General features: G+C 32.9%; 2 protein-coding genes, 1 long non-coding RNA gene and 2 pseudogenes across 6 annotated transcripts; 2 read left to right on the top strand and 3 right to left on the bottom strand.

The window, feature by feature from the left end:
* Positions 1-1,097: 1,097 nt before the first annotated feature.
* Positions 1,098-6,424, top strand: LOC126723316 (uncharacterized). 3 transcript variants are annotated; one of them, XR_007654231.1, is made up of 5 exons: positions 1,098-1,349; positions 1,457-1,551; positions 1,670-1,701; positions 4,692-4,777; positions 5,564-6,424. It is a non-coding gene; the product is annotated as an uncharacterized LOC126723316 (long non-coding RNA). The 3 variants fall into 3 exon arrangements; XR_007654232.1 differs by having other exon boundaries at positions 1,099-1,349; positions 4,692-4,748; XR_007654230.1 differs by lacking the exon at positions 5,564-6,424 and having other exon boundaries at positions 1,102-1,349; positions 4,692-4,863.
* Positions 1,781-7,202, bottom strand: LOC126723315 (metacaspase-1-like). The gene is made up of 5 exons (XM_050426663.1): positions 6,694-7,202; positions 3,259-3,589; positions 2,692-2,812; positions 2,336-2,545; positions 1,781-2,025 (listed from the first exon to the last, which is right to left on the bottom strand). The coding sequence occupies exons 1-5, from the start codon at positions 7,073-7,075 to the stop codon at positions 1,966-1,968; spliced, it is 1,104 nt and encodes a 367-aa protein (XP_050282620.1). The 5' UTR covers positions 7,076-7,202; the 3' UTR covers positions 1,781-1,965.
* A 3,272-nt stretch (positions 7,203-10,474) lies between these two features.
* Positions 10,475-15,203, bottom strand: LOC126723314 (metacaspase-1-like; annotated as a pseudogene).
* A 1,934-nt stretch (positions 15,204-17,137) lies between these two features.
* LOC126723313 (60S ribosomal protein L37a-1-like) lies at positions 17,138-19,722 on the top strand. 2 transcript variants are annotated; one of them, XM_050426662.1, is made up of 5 exons: positions 17,138-17,295; positions 18,364-18,403; positions 19,060-19,148; positions 19,287-19,369; positions 19,464-19,722. In XM_050426662.1, exons 1-5 carry the CDS (start codon positions 17,293-17,295, stop codon positions 19,525-19,527), a joined length of 279 nt encoding a protein of 92 aa, XP_050282619.1. In that variant the 5' UTR covers positions 17,138-17,292; the 3' UTR covers positions 19,528-19,722. The 2 variants fall into 2 exon arrangements, with proteins under 2 accessions (XP_050282619.1, XP_050282618.1); XM_050426661.1 differs by lacking the exon at positions 17,138-17,295 and having other exon boundaries at positions 18,358-18,403.
* Positions 19,723-24,404: 4,682 nt separating this feature from the next.
* Positions 24,405-26,141, bottom strand: LOC126722386 (uncharacterized; annotated as a pseudogene).
* Positions 26,142-27,147: the final 1,006 nt, after the last annotated feature.

The raw sequence follows: 27,147 nt of genomic DNA, 5'->3' as shown, positions 1-27,147 counted from the left end.
GTTTTTGGCCATTTTTCCCAGCCTATTCTCTGAATTGCTTACTTTTCCTTTTATACTAGCCTGTATCCTTTATCCAATGTCCACGTGTGGGTTCGACTTTCCAGGACTGATACTTGTCCCATCAGCCCATACCCAGAGTGGTTGGGGGTGGTTGTAAAAGCTGAAGAGTATGGCTCTGTCAGGTGCAGAGTATTGAATGGCAGTAAGGGCAGCTTTCCCTTTGTACTTGGTCGTTATACTATCCAGCGTACCCTTCTTTATTGACATAGATATTTTAGATTTTTTCCCAAACTATTCCTATACCTTTTTTGCCCTTCCTTCCAGGGGGACCTCGGATATGCCGAGGACAGAATCATCCTCGGCTGTGTCTCAAGACTATTTGGACTTTTATTACCTATTCTCGGCTATAACCTTCCTCGGCTCGGGCCTTGGGCCCCAATGTAAAAATGGGCCAGGACCACAAATTATTGGACCCCACAATAATAATAATGATGATGATGATGATGGGCGGCGCTAGGCAAAGGCCTAAGTAGCTTATTCGTTTAGTTTTTGCCTTTTAGCTTATTTTTGTTTTTACACCGCCTTTTAAAACACAATTTAAAAAAAAAAAAAAAAAAATTATACATTTTGTAATGGCTACCCACCCATTTGTGGGTGGGGGTGCCCTTTAACCCAAGGGCAAGGGAGTACACTAAAAAAAAATTTATACATTTTTTTTAAGTTTACTTTAATCCACCTTCAGCAAAAGGCAACACTAGAAAGCCAAAAAAATTAACTTCAAATAGAAACTTAGACTTGACCGCGACTTAAAATGATCCATATGTATGTCTTTTTTATAACGTAAAATAACATGTTTTTTTTGTCAAAACAAATAGATCTTTAACATTTCTTAACACATAATAGAGGGTTTGAAACTATTCACCTCACATAAATATTTTAATTAATTAATTAAAAAAAAAAAAAAAAACAACAACAACCATTCACTTTCCAAACGCCAGAATCCAAATAGATGGGAGCATAAAGTTTTTTGTTCTGGCTTCCTGTGGCTAACTTGGTGAGGTTCTTTACGGCTGATGCTGACTAAAGTTTCTAAAGATTCTATTTAGTTGGCCACTATTGGTTGATTTGTTCAATCAACACTAACCATTGGGGACCAGAATTTCTTATCAACTAAGAAATTCCATTTGGTGTGAAGACAGTTCTTCACAGAAATTCATATCTAAAAGTTTTCCAGTACATAGCCCCTTTGGAATTCCATATTGCATTAATATGTTGGAAGGGTCCTATTCTGCTGTAGCTTGTTGTTTAAGAAGATGATGGCCAGAGTCATGATGACTGAGGACAGGGAGGTAGGGCTGAGTGTGTTTTATTATATGATTGTTTTATAGCCATAAATAAGAATCTTCAACTTCTTTTCAATGATTAAGTCTCAAATTTAGTCTTCCTGGATTTTCAGGACATTGATTTCATAGCCTACCTAAGGAGATGGGAGCAGAGGCCAGAGGGTAAAGCACTGGTATTTTATTCGATTCCCGCCTTAAATGTACAAACGTAAGTACATTCTTCGAAGAGTATGAAGTCATTAAACCAATGATATTATACAAAGCTGTAACCTTTGCTTCTTTCATATGCTTCTTTCTGTAACTAATATTATGTCTAATGTCTCCAGGAAATGGCAGTTACTTTTGTACATGATATGAGGTATTGTTCAGTTCACTGAGGTAGTTTCTCTGGTTATAAATAAGAACATAATTTCCAAAAAATGAAAATGAAAATGAAATTTCAGGTCAAAGTTGCTGCATCAATGTCATGTATAAAATATGGGGCTTGGACCTTGGGCACACAAAGCTTGTTCCATCAATAAAATACATCATAAGCAATGTGTTTTCAACAATAAAGAAAAACCCTTTCCTCAATATAATATTTAATTTCTAACTAATAAATCTGTAGATAGAACATAAAAAATCACAGGGAGAAAGGTTTTGTATACACATCAAATGTCTGGCAGGCAGTCAACTGTGGCTCCTGTAAACAAATAAAAACACAATGGAAAATGAGTTTAAAGTACTGAAAAATCATTGCTTGCATAAAATCAGGAAGACTTCATACATCAGAGAATTGCATATAGTAATTTACACATCTGATGAGCTTTGACTTAAGAGTAAATGGTGCATACTCATGCTTGGAAATTACTTGCAACTGACAAATAGGGTCATTTAAAAAAAAAAAAAAATCCCAAGGCAACAGGCACAGAATTTGAGAGTAAATATCACACTTAGAAGGACTTTCACTGTATGACACCATATATTAACTAAACAATATAGCAAGCGAATACCTGTCTTAGCCCACCACCAACACTGCCTCCTGTCACAAGCATGGTGAGGAGAGATGTCACAGCACCACCACCAAGGTCATTACTTCCAGTACTCCGAATGGCAGTACGCATTGAACTGAGTACACCCCCATATGTAGTCGCATGCCCACGCTCAATTGCTTGGATGAAGCAGAAAGTCATGGCACCTGTTGATGTGATCCTTGATAGAGCCTGTCTCAATAAAAACATCGTATAGCATGTTATTGCTGGTGTTGGTGTTATCACTGTTATCATCATCATCAAGCCTTTTGATGTATGAAAACTTGTAGTTCTATAAAACATTGCCAAAGTGTCTGCTTAGATTTTCAAAAACTTACAGATGTATCAGCAGAGGTCTGATCATCATCGCACCCACTAAAGGAAATAACTTCTCCACCACTTGTTCCTTTCCATATACCTGATCGAGGGCGATGATCCTCCCATATATATTGTCCAGACCTATTACCAAGAAGGAAATTATAAGAACAGTAAAAGATTTGGTCCCAAAGATATATTAAAATGGTATTACTACAGATAAAAGAGAAGGAAATAAGTTCAGATAACTTGAACTTAGTGAATGAACTGAATAGAAATAGAAGTGTCATTTCATTTCATTTCTTTTCTTTTCTTTCTTCTCTAAGAGCGTAATTTCAATTTTTCAAAAACCATATAGAACAAAAGCAAGGTTCTAAGAAATTGTTTAGACATTATTAAAATGAGAACAGGATGTCCATCTCTCTGGAAATTCAAATTTTCTGAAAGACTTTGGTCTTCCAATACACCACTCCCAACTGCTATGTGCTAATAATATAATTATAACAAAGAAAAACCTAATATGTATATATCTTTTTTGCTGAAACTTAATGTATATTTATAAACTACAAATGTATTTAATATAAACTAACCTGTTCATCCGGCAAAGGAATGGCAAATCTAGTACAGTGCCACTATGACAAGCATCTATTATTGCATGAAGCTTAACACCAATAGGAAGAGGTTTGACAATTGTTGCATTGATCTCATCATCAACTATCATACCCTGAGTTTCGAAGTCCAAAGGACATAGAGTTTCATCGTATCCATCCACTTCATCACCATTATAGTTCCTCTGCCGTGAACCATGACCAGAATAGTGAAACACTAGGGAATCTCCTGGTTGGCAACTTTGAACAAGCCAATATAATGCCATCCTCATATTGTATTTAGTTGGAATTCTGTATGGATCAGTTTCTTCTTCTGCATTTCATATTTCGGGTAAGAATTACAACTATCATGTTTTAAAATGAGAGACATCAAAAACTTAGGTTGCTGGAACAGGCAACAGCCATATGTCCTTCAATGATTTAAATTAATGATGAATGACATTTAAAAAATTGCAATAAACTCAGTAATTAATAATTGGTTTCTTAATGCAGAGTCTGCTTCTGCCTCATTTGATTGCCTAGAAATACTGAAATAAAACTCTTTACAAATTAAGACTTTATTTATATAAATGAAGACCTTTGCAAATTGTATAACAGTGGCAACTCTCTTTTTCTTTCATTTGGTTATAGGAAGCACCAAAAAAGCTTTTTATTTTCTATTTATTTTTTTTATAAGTGAAACTTATGTGGAAATTTATTTTTTGATACATAGATAATGGGGGAGGGAAGGAGGGGGGCTTGAACCAATAGGCAGCACAAAAACACGAGGAAAATGTGGTGATTCCAGAGTTTGAACTAATAAGTGCTAATCCTTGGGGGTGAGAGGAAGGAGAGAAGGGGGGGGGGGGGGGGGAGAGGGAGTCCTGATTATGCTTAACCCAAACACCAATCTAAGGTTGCAGTTCATGACTAGTTGAAAAGCATATTGCAAATCAAATCATGATAGGACACCTATGCTTTACCATGATTGGTTTGCGAAGTCCCGGCCCAAGCGTACAGCTTTGCTTTCTACCAGGTTACTTGTTTACACAGTCATGTTCTAGATAGGGAGAGCAAAAACCAAGTATTTAGTCTTTAAATTTAAACCCTCCACCCCCCCCAAAAAAAGGACGCCATACATCACAGATATGAACCCTTGGCAATAACTTTCAAACTCAAACAATATATACATGGTTTATTCAATAGATTAATGCCAAGTGTGACCAAAATATAGTGATGCTTTGGATCTAACAACAGAGCTGGCTTTATTGCCTTGCACAGAATTAATCAATAATTTGTAGCACTATGCATTGAGTTATCCCAAGGAACTTCTCTCCTACGGCCTAAAGTTTGCATGCAAACCCTCAGCCACTTATGGCAATTTGTGGATCTTGTAACACTGATAAATTGATTTCCTGTCATGCTTCTTGTTGCAGATCTGTGAAGAAATTTCGTGAACAGAAGGCTTCTTCCTTCATATCATGCTTCTTCTGGTAACTTCATTTTTTGCTAACTTCCTCTGGTAACTTTCCTGATGCTGACTGGTCAAAATCCTCTCATCTAGTATCATTGGTTTTTTTTTTTTTTTTTTTTATTTATTTATTTATTTATTTTTATGGATAGCTCATCTAGTATCATTGGTTGCAGTAATGTTTTCTTTTTCTATTTTAAAAGAAATTATTTGGTTACTCTTTAAGCATGATTAAACTACAAGGAAAAGACAACCACTACTTTAACTACCACTAAACCAAATACACACAAAAAATATCATGGCAAACAGCATTCACCAATAGATCTCATTCTGAATATGTTATGCTCACTTATCCATAAATAGAGTAAATGACTCAAAGCTGAATGATGTACCACTAACCTATGACTCATTTACTAACACAGCTTGAATTAATGCCTAGTTTTCTTGAAGTCCATGTCTCAAAGAAGTCTCGTAGCGAATATACTTCTTTAGCCAAAAAAGGATGCAACTGGATAGCCATAAAACCAAAGAGTACAGGTTCTCTTGAAAATACATACTTTGGGTTCAATGCACATATATAATCACAATTTACTGAGTGGTAGGATCTATATAAAAAATATTGAACAGTAATGATACAGGCCAAAATTAATGATTGCATGTGCACGCTAACATCATAATTGACTTGATTTGAAATCCTTGCTTTCTTTACAGTTAATAAAGACATGTAAATACTTCCAGAAATTAATAAGAGATTTTACCTTTCTCGACTTTCAATGTCAAATGATTTGGTGTGCTTAATGAAGTTCAATTTAATAGAAACTGAATTCTGGATTGCAGGAAGCTAATGAAAATGCAATTGCTTTGGGTATGGAAAAGGCATTACTATGTCATTTCGTTGTGACTTCATTCTTGTGCTTTGTTTAGATATTTGGAAATAAGGGTTTTTTTTTTTGGGTAGAGCTTATTTAAGCCACTAATTTGATAGAAATTTTGTTTTTATGAAGAATTTTCTATCAAATGTGATTATAAAAAAAACTGTATGCTACTGATACAATATCTTGATCATGATGGTTGGAAGAATTAAAACATGGCATTTACTTACAAGCTGATAATATGGATATATAATATCTTGATCATGATGGGCAAGGCTTACGTTTTGATCACCAATTATGAACACAATCTCTCAAAAATCTCAAATATTGGTTACCTTTATTTCCTTTTATGCATGTTACAGTCCAGTTGTAGTTTCTTTCTTTGTATGGGTTTGGATGGTTTCGAGTTTATTATAATGTTGATTAATGTAATTCCCTTTTACATGTGCTGGAAAAGCTAAGTTTTTCCTTTTAAGAAAGGTTAAAAATTCCCATTTGAGATTCAGCTTTAGATGTGAGTTTGATGGGAGCTTCATCTACAAGTACACCCAAAAAGAACCAAATTTACATACAAAGAGATTCTGAAATCAAATCTAAAACATACTTTATGCATATACACACAAAATCTAAAGGAACCAAATCTATGAACTCGCACAATACTTTTAAACTACCACTTTTCCCAAAATCTTAAGCCATTATAAAATGACATATTTAATCATTTATGATTTAACCATTATCCTAACACTCCCCCCAATAAGTAAGACCCAAAACATGAGATTTTTAACATTTTAAATGAAAGGTAGCGTAAACACAGAATTTGAACTCGAAACTAGCTATTATTATTATTATTATTATTTTATAATTTCATATTTTGGGGATGCGGGACTCTTGGACACAACTATCTATTATGATACCATGATAAGCTATCACTATTAAAAATCGTGAATTTAATCATTCAACCATTATTCTAAAAGAAACTCTACTCTTCATACTCACATTACAATAAGAGAGAGATCATACAAGTATTCAAATGAATCCTAATCTTAAAAAGCAAAAAAAGCAATGACATTTACACAACATAGGGGTACCTCATACCTGTGAGCATGAGAATGGACTCTGGAGGGAACTGGAACTTGTTGATCAACAGGTACTTCATGCACTTCGCATCGTTGATGCAACCTTTAAGCTCGTGCCTCGAGTACCTATACGATATCCCAACTATAACCGCCTTCTTCCTCCCGTGCGCGTTCGGCGGGGGGCCCGGAGGCGCGTGGCTGTAAGGAGACGGAGCAGGCGGCGGCGGCGGCGCGTAGGATTGAGAAAGAGCCGAAGAAGGAGGCGGAGCGTTGCGATGGTCGGCGATGTGGGTGACAGCCTGGCAGAGAGCGCAGCGAATCGCCGTGGCTCCGGCTGGGAGCTGCAGAGGGGTTTGGCAATTGGAGCAATTCACTAGCAATGGCGGCGGCCTCATCATCATGGTGATGAATGGAAAAAACTCAGTAGGGTATTATTGGGATTTTGAATTTAAAGTTTTGATCTTTGAGAGAGAGAGAGAGAGAGAGAAAGAGATACGGAGGTTGTCTGTTGAAGAAGAAAGAGAGAAAAATTTGAGGTTTTTTTTTTTTTTAATAATATTAATCCAACGCGGTCATTATGTCTGCGGAGGAATTATTATTAATTATTAATTAATATTAATTAAGAAATTAAAAAAATATACTTTATGAAGTTTTTGGAGGGAGGTAGTCAGGCTCGTTTGATTGAGGTGTTTGAGTAATGTTATTTGTAATTTTTTAAAATATATGTGGGTGAAAAAAATTATAAAAATACATATAATATTATTTAAAATTTAAAAACATGTTAAAATACTTTATCAAACAAACTCGTTACTTCTAGTTGATTTGACTTTTGTTGTTGAAAATCTGACGTAAGAACCAATCAAAAATAACCCCACTACTTTTTAGTTCTTTGCCTTTTTTTTTATTTAATCATTGATAAAGAAAATTTTTAAGTACTACTAAAACATAGAAAAATTATATTTTTCATTAAAAATATACTAAACATATTAGGACAATGTAATAGGTCAAAGCTAATTTTTACTTGTATTAGTAATTTAGAATTTAGTTATCTATATATACTCACGTTAAAATTTATTGTAACACAGATTATTATTATACTATATTCTTACATAATAAATATATAACTTTTAAGAAATTATTCGTTGATGTAGGTGACAAGACTCACTATAAAAATGAGAGGATAAAACTCATTTGTAGTGCTTAAGAATTATTCTTGATACAAAAATACTTTTTCCTTTATGGAAGTTGACGCAATAACTGCAATAACAAGTGAGTTGGGATACAAATCGGACTCTCATTTTGTAATGCGGCGAGAAGAGATGATGAGACTGGCCAACACACCACCACCATACCTCTTCTTTCTTTTTTTCTTTTTCTTTTTTGTTGAAAAAACAACAAAATTTTGATTATTAATTGTAAAATATATTTTTATGATAAAAAATAATTTACTAATTTCTTTGCTATTTTTAGTACTTATACATACTTTTTACCTCTAATATAAATTTTATAATAAATGAACATTGCACTCCTTTAAAAAAAAATTGTAATATACTTTTTTAATTTTGAAAATAAATAAGGAAGTGCATGATCAAGAAATTTATGGTTGCTTGTGAGGAAATGTTTTTTCCTCACCTTTTTACGCCACTAAATGGAAGCTGTGCCGCATTTACAATAAAAAATAATAATAAAATCACCTTTTTACACCACTTTGATTTGACTGTAGTTTTAAAATACTTGTTTTTTTTTTTTTTAAATAATTTGAAATACTTGTTTTTCATTCAATTGAATCGATAAAAGTAGTTAGTTTTCATTTGTATTCCATTTAGTAATGACAGGACAGCTGTTCATGGGTCCGTTCCGGTCAAGTTTGTACCCAACTTGAACTCAACTTGATGACTCTGGGTCCCTAATAATTGGACTTGTCGAAATTGGTTTCTTGAGAGCAAAGACCTGCCACCAACCCCCACAGGCATCAAGTAGGCTGATTTTTGGGTCAATAGGTGGGTTGGGTCCATATTTTAGTTGGACACCCCTAATTGTAAGCCCATATTTGGTGTTAGTGTCACATTCTCTATTGGCTTCAAGTAGTTATTTTTCAATTATAGTTCGAGCACTATAAGGGTGTGTTTGATTAGGGTGAATATAGGGAGGATGAAAAATAGATAAAGAAAAATAGGATGGAAAATACTGTTTTTTACTGTTTGGTTGGGGAAGAAAAATAAGAGAGATAGAAAATAGGGGAGAAAGTTTTCTTTCCTAGGCCTACTTTTTTAATCCTTCCAAATCGGGAGGAAAATATGAAAAGAAAAGTGTTGTGAAAGCTCTTTTACACAAATACCCTCACCTACCCCTATTTATGACCTGATGGCTTTCTCTTCTCATCCTTATCACTTTTGCCTCTTCTCATCCTTACCTTCACAGCACACCAATGTCTAGGTTCTCTCTCTCTCTCTCTCTCAATGTGTCCTAATCAAGTTGATACAAAATCTTTTGCCCAATTAAATTTATATGTACACTATTGTAATTTTTACATTATAATAATAAAAATAATAATAATAATTTATATATATGATGTGATAAATTTTATATTATTTAATGAGTACAAATAAATCTATTTCTTACCTATTATGTAACAAGGGTATAATAGTTAATTTATATAAATAACATTTTCTATCCTTCCCTTTTTCTCTCTAACCAAATAAAAGAGTTTTCCATCCTTTCACTTTTTCACCCCTCCAACCAAACACACAAGAGGGAAAACCAAATATTTTTTATCCTCCCACAATTTTCCATCCTCATACTTTTCCACTCCTTCAATCAAACGGACCCTAAAAGCATTCACATTAAAAATGGCATATGTCATATGTAGGAAAAATTTAGCATAAAAACCCAAAACCCCTCACACATCACTTTATCAATTCCTCTCTCTCTCTCACCAAGTTTTTGGGTTTTGGGTTTTTGTTTTTATTTGGGTTTTGGGATATATTATTTTATTGTGTAAAAATATTGTTTTAAGGTGTTGTATTATAAAATAAAAGTTGGGATGCTAAGAGTATTGTAAAATGATATGGTATGATTGATAAAGTAGTTTTTTGGGATAATAAAATAGGATGAGATAGAATTTTGGGATGTGAATGCTCTAAGGCATGACTCATGAATGCCACCATGTTTATTATTGAATAACTCTCCTATATATTGTTTAGTGTGGGCCCAACCAAAATAAAAACTAAATTAGATTTTATTTGAATTCTAATTATGCTTTGACTTTAATATAATATATGATCCATCTTAAAATTTTACATTTCCTAAATCATCTTCAATACTCATTATTCTAAATTTGTGCTATGTAATTAAATTGAGTATTAATAAAATAAATGCATTTGTTTTCAAGGATTAATTATTTGTAGTGGTACAGTAATTATTTATGTAAAATAAAATTTTATGATTACTTTTTGTAAGATCTATTTAAGAAACAACTTATTTGAAATATGATATTTTTGTTCAAATTAAGTTGTTTTGGTAAACAAAGTATAGTAAAAAAAAAAAAAAAAACCAAATTTAAATACACACAATCAAGAAAATTAGTGAAAATAATTAAATATTTTTCAATTCAATCAAGTAAAATGCTCAATATTCTTGATTATCATGTCTTTTTAATGAGATATAATGCAGTTGAAGTTTATTTTCCAAATATTGTACTGCATGATAAGTATTATACATGAGGCGTAATATTATTTCTTACAAAATATTTTGAATGTACTACATATTACACGAGTCATCGACTAGTCAATACCATCATATAATATATCAACCTATAAATAAACTATTAAAAATCAAAGGGAAAAAGGTTTTGTATACACATCAAATGGCTGGCAGGCAGTCAACTGTGGCTCCTGAAAACAAAGAAAACACAATGGAAAATGAGTCAAAGTACTAACAACTCATTGCTCGCATAAATTCAAGAAGACATCAAAAACATCGTAGAAATTAATAAATAGTTATACACATCTGATGAGTTTTGACTTAAAGACTAAATGGTCATTTATTTATTTATTTTTTAAAAAATCTAATGCTACACATGCACATCAATTTGAAGTAGATATCCCATGAATAGAATTCTCTTGTCTGTGGTACTTTTTGTGTTATACTTCATAATCTATCAATTGCAATAGCTAATATATAATATTTTTTATTTTCATTTTAAGATGAGATTATTTTCTATATAAAAATATATAATAAATTATGATTCATCGATGCTCTATTTATTTTAGAAATAATGTTTTCTAGAAAATGAGTCATTTTTCAAAAAATATTTTCTATAAAACTATCTCATTTATCTATATTTGGTAGAAACCGTAAATAAGTTAAAAACAATCTTTAACTTTCCTTATTTAAATTGCTGAGAGATAGAGCTGTTTTTCAAAATAATCTAATGGAAAACAATATCTAAAAATAAGCCATACTTTTTCTGTTGACCGAAAATAGTTTTCTTTTTACTTTTCTTTTTTTTGTTTTAAATTTTTATGCTATCAAACACTAGAAAACATGAAAAACTATTTTTATACAATATTTTTCATCGAAACAAACAGATCGAGAATATAAAGTAGAATAATAGTGAGACAGTTTTATTTGACGTCGTAGATATAGAAAAATTTTCATGACACCCTAGATTAAGTAACAATATAGGAAGCAAATACCTGTCTTAGCCCACCACCAACACTTCCTCCTATTAAAAGCATGTTAAGGAGAGATGTCACAACACCACCACCAACACCAAGGCCATTACCGCCCGTAGATCGAATGGCAGTACGCATGGAATTGAGTACACTCCCATATGTAGTTGCATGCCCACGCTCAATTGCTTGGATGAAGCAGTAAGTCATGGCTCCTGTCGATGGTATCTTTGATAGAGCCTGCAATCTCCATAAAAACATCATATAACATCTTCTTGTTGCCGGTGTCAGTGTTATTATTGTTATGGGAAAAATCTTGTTTTACACACTCGCTATTGCATGGTCAGTACACATTCTCTTTAAAATTGTGTGTTTCAAAACACGATATTAGATAAAATTGTGAAATTATGTTTTTAATCATTAATATTGTATGTTATCATCATCTTCATGTCTTTCGAGCTATGATAACTAGTATAGTTTTATAAAACAATTCCAAAGATCATGTTCGCTTAGATTTACAAATACATACAGATGATTCAGCAGAGGTCTGATCATCCTCGCAACTACTAAAGGAAATAACTTCTCCACCACTTGTTCCTTTCCAATTTCCATACACCTGATCGAGGGCGATGATCCTCCCATATATATTGTCCAGCCCTATTATTACCAAGAAGAAAGCATAACCTAAAATACAAAGTAATTTGGGGAAATGTTTTACAATAAATTATGTTGAAAAAAGAAAAAACTGAAACTCGATGAAAATATGAGTGTTATCATTTATATTTAGATCATCCATGATACACAAAAATAAAAAAATAAAAAAATTCAGGTAGCACAGACTTAGTGCTAATGATATAATTAAATTACAAAGAAAAACTTAATATGTACATATTATGTGTAATGTGTCCATGTATGTGGATAGCTCTCCTTCAAAATTGATGTTATCTAATTGTAATCTTAGTCATCTACATATGTTGGATAAGTACTCATTCTTATTGTTAATAAGAATGCATACCAGAATTTATAAGAATTAAAGTCTACTGGAGGTCTGATTTTTCCTCAAATTAAAACAAATTATTTTCTCTTTTCCACTGTACAAATCACTCTAAATAAATAAATTTTATTGTCATTTCTGCAAAAAAGAAAAAAGAAAAAAGAAAAAGTGTGTTACATGCTTAAGCCACAATAACCCCACCAGGGAGATGTATGTTGCTTGCTAAGAATGAGGTGGCCATAATAGTACATTTATAAACTATAAACATGTTTAATATTAGGGAAAATTTTTCCTTACATTGTTGATATACACTTCGTACACACAATATTCATAATTTCACGACCAATGTCCATATTCTTTTTATTATTGATACTCATATTTAAAATATGAAATAGGTGATGTATGTGTACGATGTAAAATAAAGGGCATGCAATAATCAAAGCCTTTAATATCACTAACCTATTCATCCGGCAAAGGAATGGCAAATCTAGTACCGTGCCACTATGACCAGCATCTATTATTGCATGAAGCTTAACACCAAGAGGAAGAGGTCTGACAATTGTTGCATTGATATCATCATCAACAATCATACCCTGAGTTTCGAAGTCCAAAGGACATAGAGTTTCATCGTATCCATCGACTTCATTTCCTCTAGAGTTCCTCTGTCGTGAACCACGACCAGAATAGTGAAACAACAGAGAATCTCCTGGTTGGCAACCTTGTACAAGCCAATTTAATGCCATCCTAATGTTGTACTTAGTTGGAATTCTGTATGGGTCAATTTCTTCTTCTGCATTTCATATTTCAGGTAAGAATAATTACCACTATCATGTTTTAAGAATTACCACAGCCATAACTAGTAAAGTTCTATAAAACCTCTGTTTCTTAAAGCAGGGTTTGCTTAGAAAAACTGAAATAAAACTGTTTTCTAAATTAAGTATTTGCTTTTATTGTTTCTAAAAAAAAAAAAGTATTTGCTTTTACTGGTAGGCCTCTTAGTCAAGCAAAAACAAACATTGCACAAATCAACCTGAAAAGTAACACCATGACATGGGAATCCTTCAAAAATCGCAGATATGCAACCTTGGTAATAATGAGTAATGACAAGTGAGACCAACATATGGTGATGGTTTGGATTTATCAACAGATCTAGCTTTATTGCCTCGCACAGATTTATTCAATTATTTGTAGGCCTATTGATGGAAGGAGCATATTTAAAATTATTTCAACATTTATTATTTCAATTTTTTTTTTTCTCATTTGAAATTTCATATTTTCTAAATTTCACTTTTGAATTTTGAATTTAATTTTGGCATGATAAACTAAAGTTTACCGTATTGGCAAAGCCGGTCTTAAAAGCCACCCAATTATCATATTTATAAGCAAGCACTAGTTCCCTCTCCCCCCCTAAGAAGACCCAGGAAAATCTCATTTTTTCTTAAGAAAGATGATGCCTCTAAAAGGATGTCTTCCATTTAATCAGCAGCCAATGCCAAGACTAGAAGACAGAGTCCTACGATCACTAGGAATTCAAGATAAAGAGAAACTAAGCTAAAACGATGACGGGAGATGATCGTTTGGACATGAGACATGGACAAGTTTTAGCCTAGCTCTTAGAAGAAGGTACTCTCAAATCCTATTTAAAAAAGGCCCCAAGAAAGTTTGAGCATTGCAATTTGAATTCAAAATTTCTAATTAGAAAATAAATTTTTAAGCTTAGTGGTGACTCCAAACACCGTTAGGTGATGAAGTCTAGGGTTTCCTACATATTCTAGTTGGTAAAACCAATTATTTATTTATTTTTTTCTTTTCCTTATTTCTATTTTCCACACTAGTCATCCTAGATCAACTATACAGTTAGTTATCCCACAAATCTTTTCTCCGAACAAGAGGCAAGCTCAATTGAGAATATACTAACACATATAATGCTTTACATGGTACAATCCAAATCAACCTAAGTTATGCTTAGACATATATCCACACTCTCACACATGAAATTTTGGTTGTAAAAGCAAGCTAAAGGATGAGGCCTTACTAACATACATTCATACATACATAATGATCATACTTATGTTACAAATTACTACAATAAAAAAGAGAGGAAACATACCATTATGATAAAAGTCACATATGCATACATAGATATATACATGCCTGCAGAGATACAAAAACACATACATACCGGTAAGCATGAGAATGGACTCTTGGGGGAAGTGAAACTTATTGATCAAGAGGTATCGCATGCATTTAGCGTCATTGATGCAACCTTTGAGCTCGTGCCGTGAGTACCTATATAATATCCCCACGATCACCGCCTTCTTTCTCCCATGCGCATTGAGGGGAGGCCCTGGAGGCATGTGGTTGTACAACGATGGAGGAGGAGGAGGCACGTTGCATAAGGGCAAAGTTGAAAAAGGAGGAGCAGGAGCAGGCAGCATATTGTGAGGATTAACGATGTGTGTGATAGCTTGGCATAGTGCACATCGAATAACTGTGGCACCTGCAGGGAGCTGCAATGGCGTGCGACAATTGGAGCAATTCACTAGCATTGGCATGGTTCTTGATTTCTTGGTAATTTTGGGCCCAAAGGGCATCACACCGAATTCCATGTGAGAGGTGTTACACTTATCCCCGTTACACTTAATATCATCTCCCAATCATGGGTGTAATTGATGATTAATCATAGTTATTTTAATTTATTTGGTTAATTATATAAATTTTCTGCTCAGAAATTTTGCAACTTACAAAGTTATAACTTACCAGAGTTAACTTTGAACTTTGATTGGAGGAGCTTGGAACTTCATGTCCTGGTTGGACCTCAGTTCTTATTAGAAATCCGATGTGCAATGATAAAAACTGGAAAGTTGTGCAATGACACTAGGATTGTTACACACTTATAATTTATTTGCCACCGTATTGAGAGTATATATAGGAAATGAAAGGAATCAGGAATGTAATTGATAGAACAGGTTGGACTCGGGTGAATAAAGGAGTTTTACACATGTACGATTGGCCTTGGTCAAAGTGGGCACACATTCTGTTTTCATTTGTATAATATTCTATTCTAGTCTTATCTTTTTTCTTCTTCTTTTTTGAGTAATATTCTAGTCTTACCTTAGGCAAAATAAGGAAGTGGGCACTAGAAATTGGATATGCTTTGTGCTTTCTAAAATTTTATTCATTTATTTGGATATAAAAAGATTTAATTTTATCATATAAATAATAATTGAAATAAATATTTTTCAAAAAAATAATTTAAATAAATACCAACATAATGATATTCAATACATATTCAATATTTATAGGATAACAAAATCAAATTCACTTATTTTAAAAGAGTTCATACATTATATTAAAGTCAGCGCAAGATCATAATCAAAAATTGATTTTAAATTAGTTTTTAATTTTTGTCTAATTTTATGCTACTATCCTTTTTTTTTTTTTTTTTTCTCAAACAAAATGCTATGTATCTAATTTCATTTTTTTTTAATTTTGGTACCAAGCGATCCATTCTTAATACTCAACCTAAAAATTGAGATAATCACCTTACTCACCTAATTAAGACCACATCATCATCACTATTGTTGAATGTTTTTGTGTATATGCATGCATTACAATCTAGTGAATATAGTTTTAAAAATTTTGTGCGGTGGATATGTTACAATCTTCCAAAATTTATATCACACTTAGGAGGATATGAACCATATAATTTGCTTGTAGAATTCTTTATATAAGGAGATTTTTTTTCTCCTCACTCCATTGACATAAGATCCGGAAATTGAATCCCTATTAAAACATAAATAAATTTGCTTTTCAACATGAGAGACAAGATGAAAGATGGAGGGGTAATTTATACAGCCCTCGAACAGACCCATAAATAGATTCTTTATCAATAAGTTTAGAGTCACAGAAATTGTCATAAAAAATTCATAATTATTGAGTTGGTAAGTTATACAACCCTTGAAAAGATCCATCACTTTGAATCAAGTGTCAAAAGATTGTGGGTTCAAGTATCGAATACTGACTCGAACTTCAAAATGCAGAAAACACGGTAATGAGGTTAAGTAGCGGTATGCCTTGCTATGCATTGGTGGTACCCATGGGAGTAGTTGTATGTCTTGATATGCATTGGTGGTACCCATGAGCTTATCAAAAAGCCCGAGTGACAATGTACCATGGGGTGGGGGGTAATGACTACCCAAGCGAATCCCCCCCCCCCCCTCTTTTTCCCTAGAAAATAAAAAAGATGATAAAGTGATGTCGATAGAGGGCTTAGATAAAAACCAATAAAAACTTGTCAATGCAACTATATTATGAAAAATGTCATGCAGCATTACTCATTTTTTAATTGTTATGTTTAAACGATCATTAAATAATTAAAAAAGTTGAAAATCCATACGAAAAAACATATGGCTGCAAACAAGTTGAATTTTAAAATTTTATGATTTTTTTATTAATTTTTCTCGAACATGAGTCAAAATTAGATCAAACTCAATTTCACTACCAAATAAAATTACATGTTCAAACTTGTTCACATATTACTTAATTATTAACTTATTATTTTTCTATAAAATTAAACCCTACAACTAAAATTCTATAAAAAAAAAATTATAATTATACAATGAGAATTAATAATTATATTATATTTGAGCGAGGAAAATCAAATTTAGCCCAAGCTTTATATATGGTAAAATTTTGCAATTTTGTCTTAAAATAAAATCCAAAAGAGAAGTTGGGAACTCATAGGCCTTTGGGTTCACAAACCCGGCCCATGAACACAGGCCTCAAAGAGAAAACACAAACCCTAGTGGCCTCTCTCTCTCTCTCTGTGTCTCTAGTATAAATACATATATATAAAGCAATCAACGAAACGATACGCTTAGCTTGGCCGCTCGTGAACAGAGAGAGTTCATCTTCTAGGGTTTCCAGCTCCTCCTAAGCCCCAACCAAAATGGTACTCTCTCATCTCTGTGATATTCAAGTTTAAACTGGAAAATGGATCTGATTTATGTTTTTGGCATTTGGGTTTTGAGAAAACTGTTAGCTTTTAGCTTGAAATCGTGTTTGCTTTCATTTTTCCCTGTTGTTTGGTTGCTGAGAAAATAATGAAGGAGAAGATTTTTTTGTTTGTTTTTTGTTTATATGATGTTATTATGCTTACCCATATGCTGGTTTAGCTTGAATCTGATGATTTTTTCCTGTTTGGATATTATTATATCGTTTTTTTGAAAATATTTGATTTGAAATCAGCTTAAGCAAACCAATTGAAATAGATGGTTTAAGTAGCTTAGAGGCTTTGAATCTATTAAAGATTTTCTGGGTTGTTTATATTTTGTTGGAATTTTTAATTGCTGAAGTAATATTAAAAGATAGCTCAATCCTGTTTGAACAATAGTATTATAGATGATTGTCTTCTTTTTACCCAGAAGACAATGGTTTAAGGTTTATATGTTTCAATGTGCTGTGATAGTGTGTATTGGAGTATAGGGTGGTTCTGTTTGTAATGGTATGGAGATCCTATAATTTTGGACATGCTATTCTGGGTGGTAACTAAAGTTGTGATTCCAATTGGGTTGATATGAATAGGTTTAACCGATTGTTTGGGATGTGTACATTTTGCTTCTGAAAATGTCGAAGAGTGGTAGTTCTTGTGCACTGCTTTATGGGTCTACTTTGTAGTTTGATATCCTAGGCTGCTGTTTTATTGTCCTATTTTTGTGAAAGCATGTGTTGCCATCTGGTCTGTGTGATTTCTGGCTGATTTTGTATGTGATGAGATGACTTATTTCATAATTTTTTGAAAGTTTTTCTTTTATCATATGAGTAATAGCAGTGTGATATTTTCCTTGAGCTTCTGATTCTAGTGTTGTTTCTTTGTTCCTGTTTACCAGTAATGGATGTGTTTATTGTTGGTTGATATTAATCATAGATATGAAAATGACTATTTCTGGGTTGCCTTTTATTTTTTGTTTTTCATGGTTTGTGCCTTACCTTCTGTCTTGATCATTCTGATGGTATGCAGACTAAGAGAACCAAGAAGGCCGGTATTGTTGGGAAGTATGGTAAGTTCTACATAAAAATTTGTCTCTTTGATATACATCTCTTGAAATTTATAGATCAATGGGAAGATGTGTTACTCTTTTTTGCATTCACACTACTGGGCTAGAATAATTGTAGATGATTGGAAAAAAAAAAGTTAATGTTGTGTAGTTAGCATGGTAGGTTGGCTATTCCCTCTTCTAAGTGGCTGGTTTGTGGTAAATGAGACTCAAATAATCTGACTCTTGCTAACGAAATCTCACGTTTGATTTTATGGACTAAATATTGTGTGGCATACTGTGCTTAATATTACAAATTCTTGCAATTGGTGTTGTATCATTCACTCAGGAATCAGGATGCTGTCAAAAGTTTCATTTTTCAAATACTTGTGCAAAATTTATAGAAGCCATGAATACAAAATCAACTTAAACAAATTGAAGGTTCAAAACCTAAACAAACCCAATGTTCAAAACCATAAAAGGAGGACCTGACTTATATAAAATCATGGACCAGCATGTTGCCAACCCAATCTACACTCCCAAACACTGTTACTTCCTAGCAAATTGGCAAGATTAATATAAGAACCTAACTGGATAAGAACCAACCACATCTTTTATGATTAAGGGTTTACTAGCATCTTTTATGATTAAGTTATCGTACTTATATTGTTTTATTTCAGGGACCCGATATGGTGCTAGTTTGAGGAAGCAGATTAAGAAGATGGAAGTCAGCCAGCACAGCAAATACTTCTGCGAGTTTTGCGGGAAGGTATCTCCCCTTGTGTCCATCTCTTATCATTGAGTGACTTCTCAGATGCTGGACTCTGGTTAATGGCTTGACTGGAGTTCCATTTAAGTCTCTGCTTTAATTCAAGCTATCATTTTAATGAATGGTGTAATTTTGCAGTTTGCAGTGAAGAGAAAGGCTGTGGGCATCTGGGGTTGCAAGGATTGTGGAAAAGTGAAAGCAGGAGGCGCTTACACATTGAAGTAAGGATTTTTCTCAAAGCTTTGAGTTTGTTATTTATTTAAAAGTTTGGTAGTTGAGGATTCTAATTTCTGTTTTTCTGCTTTACTTTGACAGTACTGCAAGTGCTGTGACTGTTAGGAGTACCATCAGAAGGCTGAGGGACGCGACTGAGAGTTGAACTGCATTTTCTTGTTTGTCTTAAATTTTGACATTATCGTTCTCAATGTAGTTTTTGTTAAAGGATGTTAAACTGAGTTGGGAGTATCTTATTTTCATATTTTGTCAGATGTCCTGATGCAGACCTAGCAGATTCATCTGGTTTTGATGTTTATTATTAATTTTTACTTTAAAGGCTGCAGCTTGGTTTCTCTTCTGTCTGGGTTTGCATGATGTATGAAATTAAGTTTGATAGGCCATCCTAAAGTGTCTAATTAAAGTCTTTTATATGCTACGCATTAGAGTAACTCTTTTCTCTTTTATATGTTATTGGTTCTAATGTAAATCTACTATTGAAATATCTTTTTGGCCTACTAGTAATAAATAAAAACTTATCACTTTAGATTTGTTGTGAACATGGTATTTTTCAAGATATAATTTGTCTTTTAACTTACCAAAAGCTCATTTTGATTTTTTGTCCCTAATCTTTGCAAATTGTGCTTATTCAATAGTCTAAGGACAAAAATAGGAATAAAGAACTTTTTTCAATTATATAGGAATAAAAAAAAAGAATAATATATATATATATATATTTATAGAGTTGAGTAGAAACTGAGAAACAGAATTGGTGTATTAGCATTTTAATTGTTTTTGCCTCAATCTTAGCGCTAGTATCTAGTGAACACATGCTTTGATTCTTTATAGTGCCCATTTGGATTCGAATGAATCCAGCGTCTGCGTTTTCTGATTTTTTTTTTTTTTTTTTTTTTTTTCAGCTGCATAATAGGACCAAGTTAACTGTGAACAGTATATGAATGTACTGTTCACGGATCCACACATTTCACTTTTCAGTAACTTTTTTATTAAAAATGGGTCTCACAAAACTATTCACACATTTAAAAATTATTTTGCTACAGTGTTTTCAGTTTCAGCAAAAATAAACTCTATCCAAACGGACCTATAGAGTTTGATATCAGCACTATTTTATTATTTAATTTTTCAATTATTTTATTTTCAATCGATAAATTTTTTTGGTAATGAATGAATGAATGAATATAGGTAATAGTTGTTTTCGGTAATCGCCTTCATCTTCAATGTTTAAATACCATGAATTTTTTTAATAAAAAAACTCTACGAAAAATCACCCTGGTGAGGCATTTTCACCATTATAAATGTATTATCTGCTGTTGACTCGCATGATTTGATGAGTTTGCAAATGGTTTCACTAGAAAATGCTGTAGATTAGTGTAATGTATTCAGGGTTTCAACCAGGGCAGTTGCATTCAGTTTGGTAATGTAGGATTTGTATCTGTTGCAAGAATCATATACGTAGTTTGTGGGTACCATCTTCCTTTTCTCATTCCAGTTCCTTCAAAACACAGCAACATGGATCATTATTTATTCGGTTTATTTATTCTTATGTTAGTGCAGCAACACAGCAACATGGTATTGCAGAAAATTCATACAAAAGATTCAATCACTTTGCTCGGTTTATTTATTCTTATGTTTTCCTTTCCTCATTTTTGGAACCTTAAAACCTCTTTGAAGTTCTGTGTGGGTATTTTTGTTCTAAACTAATTGTAAATACTCCATTCGTCTTAAATTGTTGGTCCTCTATTCTATTTTATGATGTCTCAAAATGAAGCACTCTTTTCATTCCTATCTTATCCTTTACTTTATTTAAAATTCGTATCTTATCCTTTACTTTATTTAAAAAATCAATGTCATTCTTTCTCTATAGTTTAAATTAATGAAAGTAATTTGTGCCATTTTAACTGACAAATAATACATTAAATGATATTTTCTTAAAAAGTTGAATTCTTTAAACAAGACCAACATTTTGGAATGGAGGAACCATCTTTTCCTCCTAACTAGACAAACAACCACGGAAAACTTGAAATTCTTAGTGTTTCTTAAAGATTACCAAACAAGGTACATTGTTTTTTTTTTTTTCGGATGGCCACAAAACATGGTACATTAAGCAAATTATGAACCAGAGAATTTATAGCTTTACAGATTTGAGATTTGAGATAGAGAGCAAAAGGAGAAAGATTAGAGTAAAAATTTAATGACTTAATATTACAAGAGCAACTAGCCAATCTAGAGGATGAGCTCGACTGAGGATGTTCTAGAACTTTGAAATCATCACTTTCCAAAAAGAATGCGCAAAAGCCTGCCTTTTGCTTTGGAAGTAATAACCAGTAGAGCAACTTTGGCCTCTACTCAACTTAGGTTACCATGATAAACGTGACTACATAGTACATAGTGATCTAGAACAACAACAATGGCCAAACATGTGTGATCGAGAGTACAATTTTTTTGACTTTATTTTGATATCCAAGCAATAATATACAAAAACTTAACTATTTTAGGCTTTTTGTAAAACTTTTTATAAAACGTAGTATGAACTCAATAACACTTTTTAGAATAATGGATCTATGAGCTTGAAATCCTAATCCTAAATATATCTAGACACATATGACTCTACATTTACCCAATATGTGTAATCAAGCCAATAGGTAAATCTTAGACTTTGATCCAATTATTATAACTTTGATCCAATTATGTAAAGTAAAATTTTGCACGCAATTTTATTCTACAAGTCCCGTTATTAACTTGAACCACCTCATGAGTACAATTTTTTTACATTATTTTGATATCCAAATAAGAATAATGCTAGAGATATAACTTTTTTTATAAAAAGTTTTACAAACTGCTGATATTGTGAGTAACTATTGGTAAAACATTTGCATATCTTCATTGTTAGGATCCACCTCTTTCTATACCTATGGTGAAAATATATTACATCTATTTTTATGCATACCACAAAAATGTTTGTTGTCTAAAAATACATGATTTAATAGTTGTATACAACATTCCTCTTACACAAATATTGTTACACAAATGTCATAACAATATTGCATTTACCCATTGAGTAAGATCCACACCTCTCAATACCTATGATCGAAGATGTTCTATTATGTCTACTTTCATTCATACCACAAAAACGCCTCTGTCTAATTTTGCATGTATTCACACAGCCCCATCACATTTACAACATCTACCAATAATTGTTCTTTGGTTTACATTATTTTGCTCTTTAAAATAGCAATAAAAACGTCCCCAACTAGTGGGAGACTTTTAAGTCCACACCGTAGTAGGCTACATCCCAAGACTATAGAGGCAATGATGTGTGCTCAAAATTGGTTATGGAGTGAAATCAACGGTTAGCAATTGTCTAATTTCTATTTATAAAATCAAAATTGTATTTTTATATTTGCTAGTTACAATTTGATGAAGTTTATTCCATTTTTTAATTCATTGTTGTTGTAGGTTCTTCAACTATGTCTGGAGATTGTACACTTCAATCAATTCTTGATGATGGGAAGCCTAATGAAGAGGATAGGAGTTGTGTCACAATTGTGGATGATTAGACATTTTGTATTAATTTAGTAGCCTTTTTAATTTCTTAGACTTGTTGGATTAATTTGTTGGTTTGTGGAGGATAAGACATTTTGTAATTTCTTAGCCTTTTAAATTTCTTAGACTTGTGGGATTTGTTTTGTAACTTTTTAATTTCTTGAACTTGTTGGACTTGTGATACTTAGTTCTTGGACTTGTTGGATTTATTTTATTTTTATATTTAACGGGTGATTTTAGTTATGATTTATTAATTTATAAATGTATAATTAACAGGTGATTTATTGATTTATGATTAACCTATGATTTGGATTGATTTGGCTGCATATGATTTGGATTGATTTGGCTGCCATATAACATGGCCCAAATGCCAAAAATCTTAATACAAAAAAATGTTAATGGGCTTGAATATGGCAAAAAATCTTAATGGGCTTAAAAAAAAATTTTGGTTGGGCCAGATTTGGCCCCAAGCGGCTAAACGAGGCCCAGCGGGGTGGGTCTGGGCCCCGAAAAAAAAAAAAAAAACGATTAATAATCGGGCCGGGTCGCGGGTCTAGGCCCGCGGGTCGGGTCCGGGTATGCAAAAACCCGGCCCGAACTCGGCCCGTTGCCATTCCTACATACTTCTAACAATCCCTATTAAATAATTGTCATACCTAGTGCACAAAGCTCCCGCTTCTGCAGGATCTGGGAGAGGTGATTGATAGGCTGTCTTACCTCCATTTTTTTTTTGGAGAGGTTGATTCCTAGACTTAAACCCATAACAAGTTGCTATGGGCGGAAGGCACTTACCATCGCACCAAATGAGAGACCAAAGTCCTTAGAATAATGCAATGCATCAAGAGGTGATTGATCAACTCCCCAATCACTTTGCACATACAACACCAATAAACAATGATGATCTTGCACAAAGATTACCCACTGTTAGAGCTTTGCCATGAACCACTGTCCAAGCAAAAAGGCTACTTCTTTGGAACCTTGGTCTTCCAAATTGGTTGCCATAAAAAAGAACCTGATAATAAGATTTCACATCAAACTTCTGTTTCTTAGATAATAAATAACCCATCCTTTCTAAACCTCTCCCAAAGATGTTAACCATATAAAGGAAATAAATTTGACGTTAACCATAATAAATTTGACCCCTTGTTCATTCCCCTTCCCACATTTTGTTTCTGTTTTATATTAATCTTATTACCGAGTGAAATAACATTACCCACTTGGGGATCAATCACATAGAAAATGGGCTTGATGCTCAAACCTTGCTAACTTCTAATTCATTCTTCAAATGACATTGACGAATGACGAGGACCAGACACTGCTTTGGATCTTTCTCCCTATCACCCTTTGTCTATGGGTGCCATGTCCCCTTGTGTTCATAGTATCTTCAACTTCTAACTAAAATTACATGAATTGAGTGATGTTACATACTGAATAAATAAAAAAGAAATATGCTGTTAAACAAGATAATTAACAAGCAAAAACATTGTTCAAGCTTTACGATTGGCTAAAACAAATCAGTAGTGAATGAAATACAAGCTGTTTATACCATTTGAAGCATTGCAACAAATAAGATTGACAAATGAAGATAGAGAAACACAGCTTACTCAGATATTTATGACAGCAATCCAACAATCTATTAATATTGTCATTATCTGCAAGAAGTTTTCCCTTCATATTATTCTCTATAGCAGAATCCTTTGAAGCAGTCCATTGATTTAAAGTACTGATTATCCTTCTAACCTGTCACATAGGTCAAGGGAAACAAAAATATTGCGAGACACCGCAAATGAGCCAAAAGGTACATAAAGTTTCTAAATCCAAATATATGTCATTGTCACTGAAAAAACCAATGCAAAACAGGATACAGCTGTAGTTCTAGCATTTGATTTTGTGCAAGAGGTGGTCAAGCCCTTGTGTCCTTTGCTTAAGTCATTTGATTGGCAGTCGAGAAGCTCATCTTTCAATCAGATCAGATTTGCCTACAAGAACTGAAACATATTGAAATAAACTTGATCTATTCATCTCATTTTCCTGAACTTGAACCAGTATCCTTGCAATAATGATCCAGAGTGCACTTCGTGCTTCTAAGTCATCCGAGGCAAAAGGAAACACATCAAGCAGCCCCTGTAAGAATGGAAAATCTGGATGGAACTAAAGTGTCACTTCCAATCATAATAGAAGTTAGAAAAATTACACAAAAGGTGATGACATTATGGAAAAAAAAATTCATTACAGATAACAAACATAATTTTTTTTTTTTTTTTTGATAGATTAACAGATAACAAACATAAATAATTTACCCTCTGATAGCTCCGAAGCTAAATCAGTTACTTCAGAAAGAATATTTGCAATTAGTACTGCAGCAGTAACACAAGAGTTGGCAACCTACAAAAGAAGTATAAATCAACTCAAAGGGCCCTTCAAAAAAAAATTTCGCTAATTCTACTTACTGATTTACAATTTTCATGTTTGAAGATTTTTTCAAGAAAAATCAGTATTAATAGGTAGTCACTTCAATTTATATAATGCTTCTTATAGTAGCCATTTATTTTTCTACTTAGTATTAATGACACAAATTTCCAAAGTTTAAAAGAACTGATTGATAATTTAAATATTTGCAACCAACTATCAAAAAATTAACTGGAAAGAATGAAAAGAGACAGCACCACCAATAATTTCATATATCTGTGTACGCTACAAGCCTACAATGTACCTCAACTTTGTCAGGGAGTTTGACCATGTCACAAGCTAGTTTGAAAAGTTCCTTATTTGAACAGATTTCTTGAGAATGACCATCTAAAGCAGAAAGAGCTTCAATTGCACGGAAAACCACATCAAGAATTGAGTACCTGAAATTGTATGAAAGTGAAGATCAAACACAAGAACGAAAATAACTTCTGGAAAACAATAGAATACTTGCAGCAAGTCATCTGCATGATTTATCTCACTAAAGCATCAGAGGCAATATAAACCACTCATAGCCATAAAGCATCTTGTCAATTCTTTAACTTTTTAAACTTTAACAAGTAAATAGTGGAGCATATATAACTTACTATCAACATTTTGCTTTGACTTCCTCTTCTGCGGAATTGCCCAAGCAAGCGCAACAACTGTCATTAAGCTGACAATTGGAACAACAACTGCAATAACACGCCAGTATGTCTTACTGGTCTCTGCAAGCCATAAGTGGGGTCGAATTAAAAACTGTTTGAACATGCAAATTCTCAATTGGTCTGTAATATAATTAAGTTGAAATACAAAGGTACTGTTCCAATTTTTTATTTTAAGGATACAAATATGCGATCCTTCATGAGTATGGAACCATTAGACTAATAATTAGAGCCTTCTCTTTTTTTCCAAATTAATAACTATAAAGAAGTAAAACTAACATTTTTTATATTAAATTGTTTATTTTTATTGGTGTGTGGAGCCACATCAGGTTGATATTATCTTCTTGATAAGTAATAACCAAAGAGGGAAAACAAGAGAAATCTTGAGTCAAACCAGTAATTCTCCGTCAATAATATATGTTAGTTTTTTTAGTGTTGGCTAATTTCATTCCATTTGCTTGTAATCAAATTCAATTCTTGATGTATTTTATTTGATGTAAAATGGGTTAAAGTGTATAGAAGAAAGTCTGAATTGTTGCTGAAAGAGTTTCACTTAAGTGGAGGTCAAAGCTGCTCAAACAAAGATAAACATGCTCGCTCAAGTGAAGATCAAGCCCGCTCAAGAGAGACTGCAGGAAACAGTGTGCTTATTTATATTTGAACTCTGTTTTAGTCGGTGTTTAACCCTAATTTAAACATCTATTTAAAAACTTCTTAAGCACATTTTTAACTGCAAGAGAGGCTAGTTGTTGTGGTTTAGTGAAGAAAACTCAGCCTCCATGCTAGTGCTTTCATGAGAGATCCAAGCTACTTTCCTTATCATATGCGCAATCAATGAAATTGATCACAAGTGTTTCATCTGTAGACCATGGAGGCAATTCATTTAGTTAAAGAGTCTAGAAATTCTGGTGCAGTGAAAAGTTTTCTCTGTAAGTTATTTATGAGTTGCAGAGTCTAGGAAAAAAAATTTTCCTGAGATTGTAGAACTTCTCTTACAACAATCTTCTCTTACTATAGTTGAGCCATGGAAGATTAATTTGCTGCTACTATGCAAATTCACCTATTCAATAATTATTTCATATGGTCCACGTGTGAATTCCAATTGAAGTGAA

The sequence above is a fragment of the Quercus robur genome, chromosome 4 (assembly GCF_932294415.1).
Source record: "Quercus robur chromosome 4, dhQueRobu3.1, whole genome shotgun sequence".
In the NCBI taxonomy this organism is placed as follows: Eukaryota; Viridiplantae; Streptophyta; class Magnoliopsida; order Fagales; family Fagaceae; genus Quercus; species Quercus robur.
Note: the sequence above shows the minus strand (reverse complement) of the source record. Positions and strands in the feature narration are given on the sequence as shown.

Coding starts and splice junctions, on each gene's coding strand:
- LOC126723315 (XM_050426663.1), bottom strand. CDS start 7,075: ATGATGATGAGGCCGCCGCCATTGCTAGTGAATTGCTCCAATTGCCAA. Junction 2,813..3,258: donor TTCCTTTGCCGGATGAACAG/GTTAGTTTATAT, acceptor TCTTGGTAATAG/GTCTGGACAATATATATGGG. Junction 2,026..2,335: donor TTGGTGGTGGGCTAAGACAG/GTATTCGCTTGC, acceptor ATTTGTTTACAG/GAGCCACAGTTGACTGCCTG.
- LOC126723313 (XM_050426661.1), top strand. CDS start 18,358: ATGCAGACTAAGAGAACCAAGAAGGCCGGTATTGTTGGGAAGTATG. Junction 19,149..19,286: donor TCTGCGAGTTTTGCGGGAAG/GTATCTCCCCTT, acceptor GTAATTTTGCAG/TTTGCAGTGAAGAGAAAGGC. Junction 19,370..19,463: donor GGAGGCGCTTACACATTGAA/GTAAGGATTTTT, acceptor TTACTTTGACAG/TACTGCAAGTGCTGTGACTG.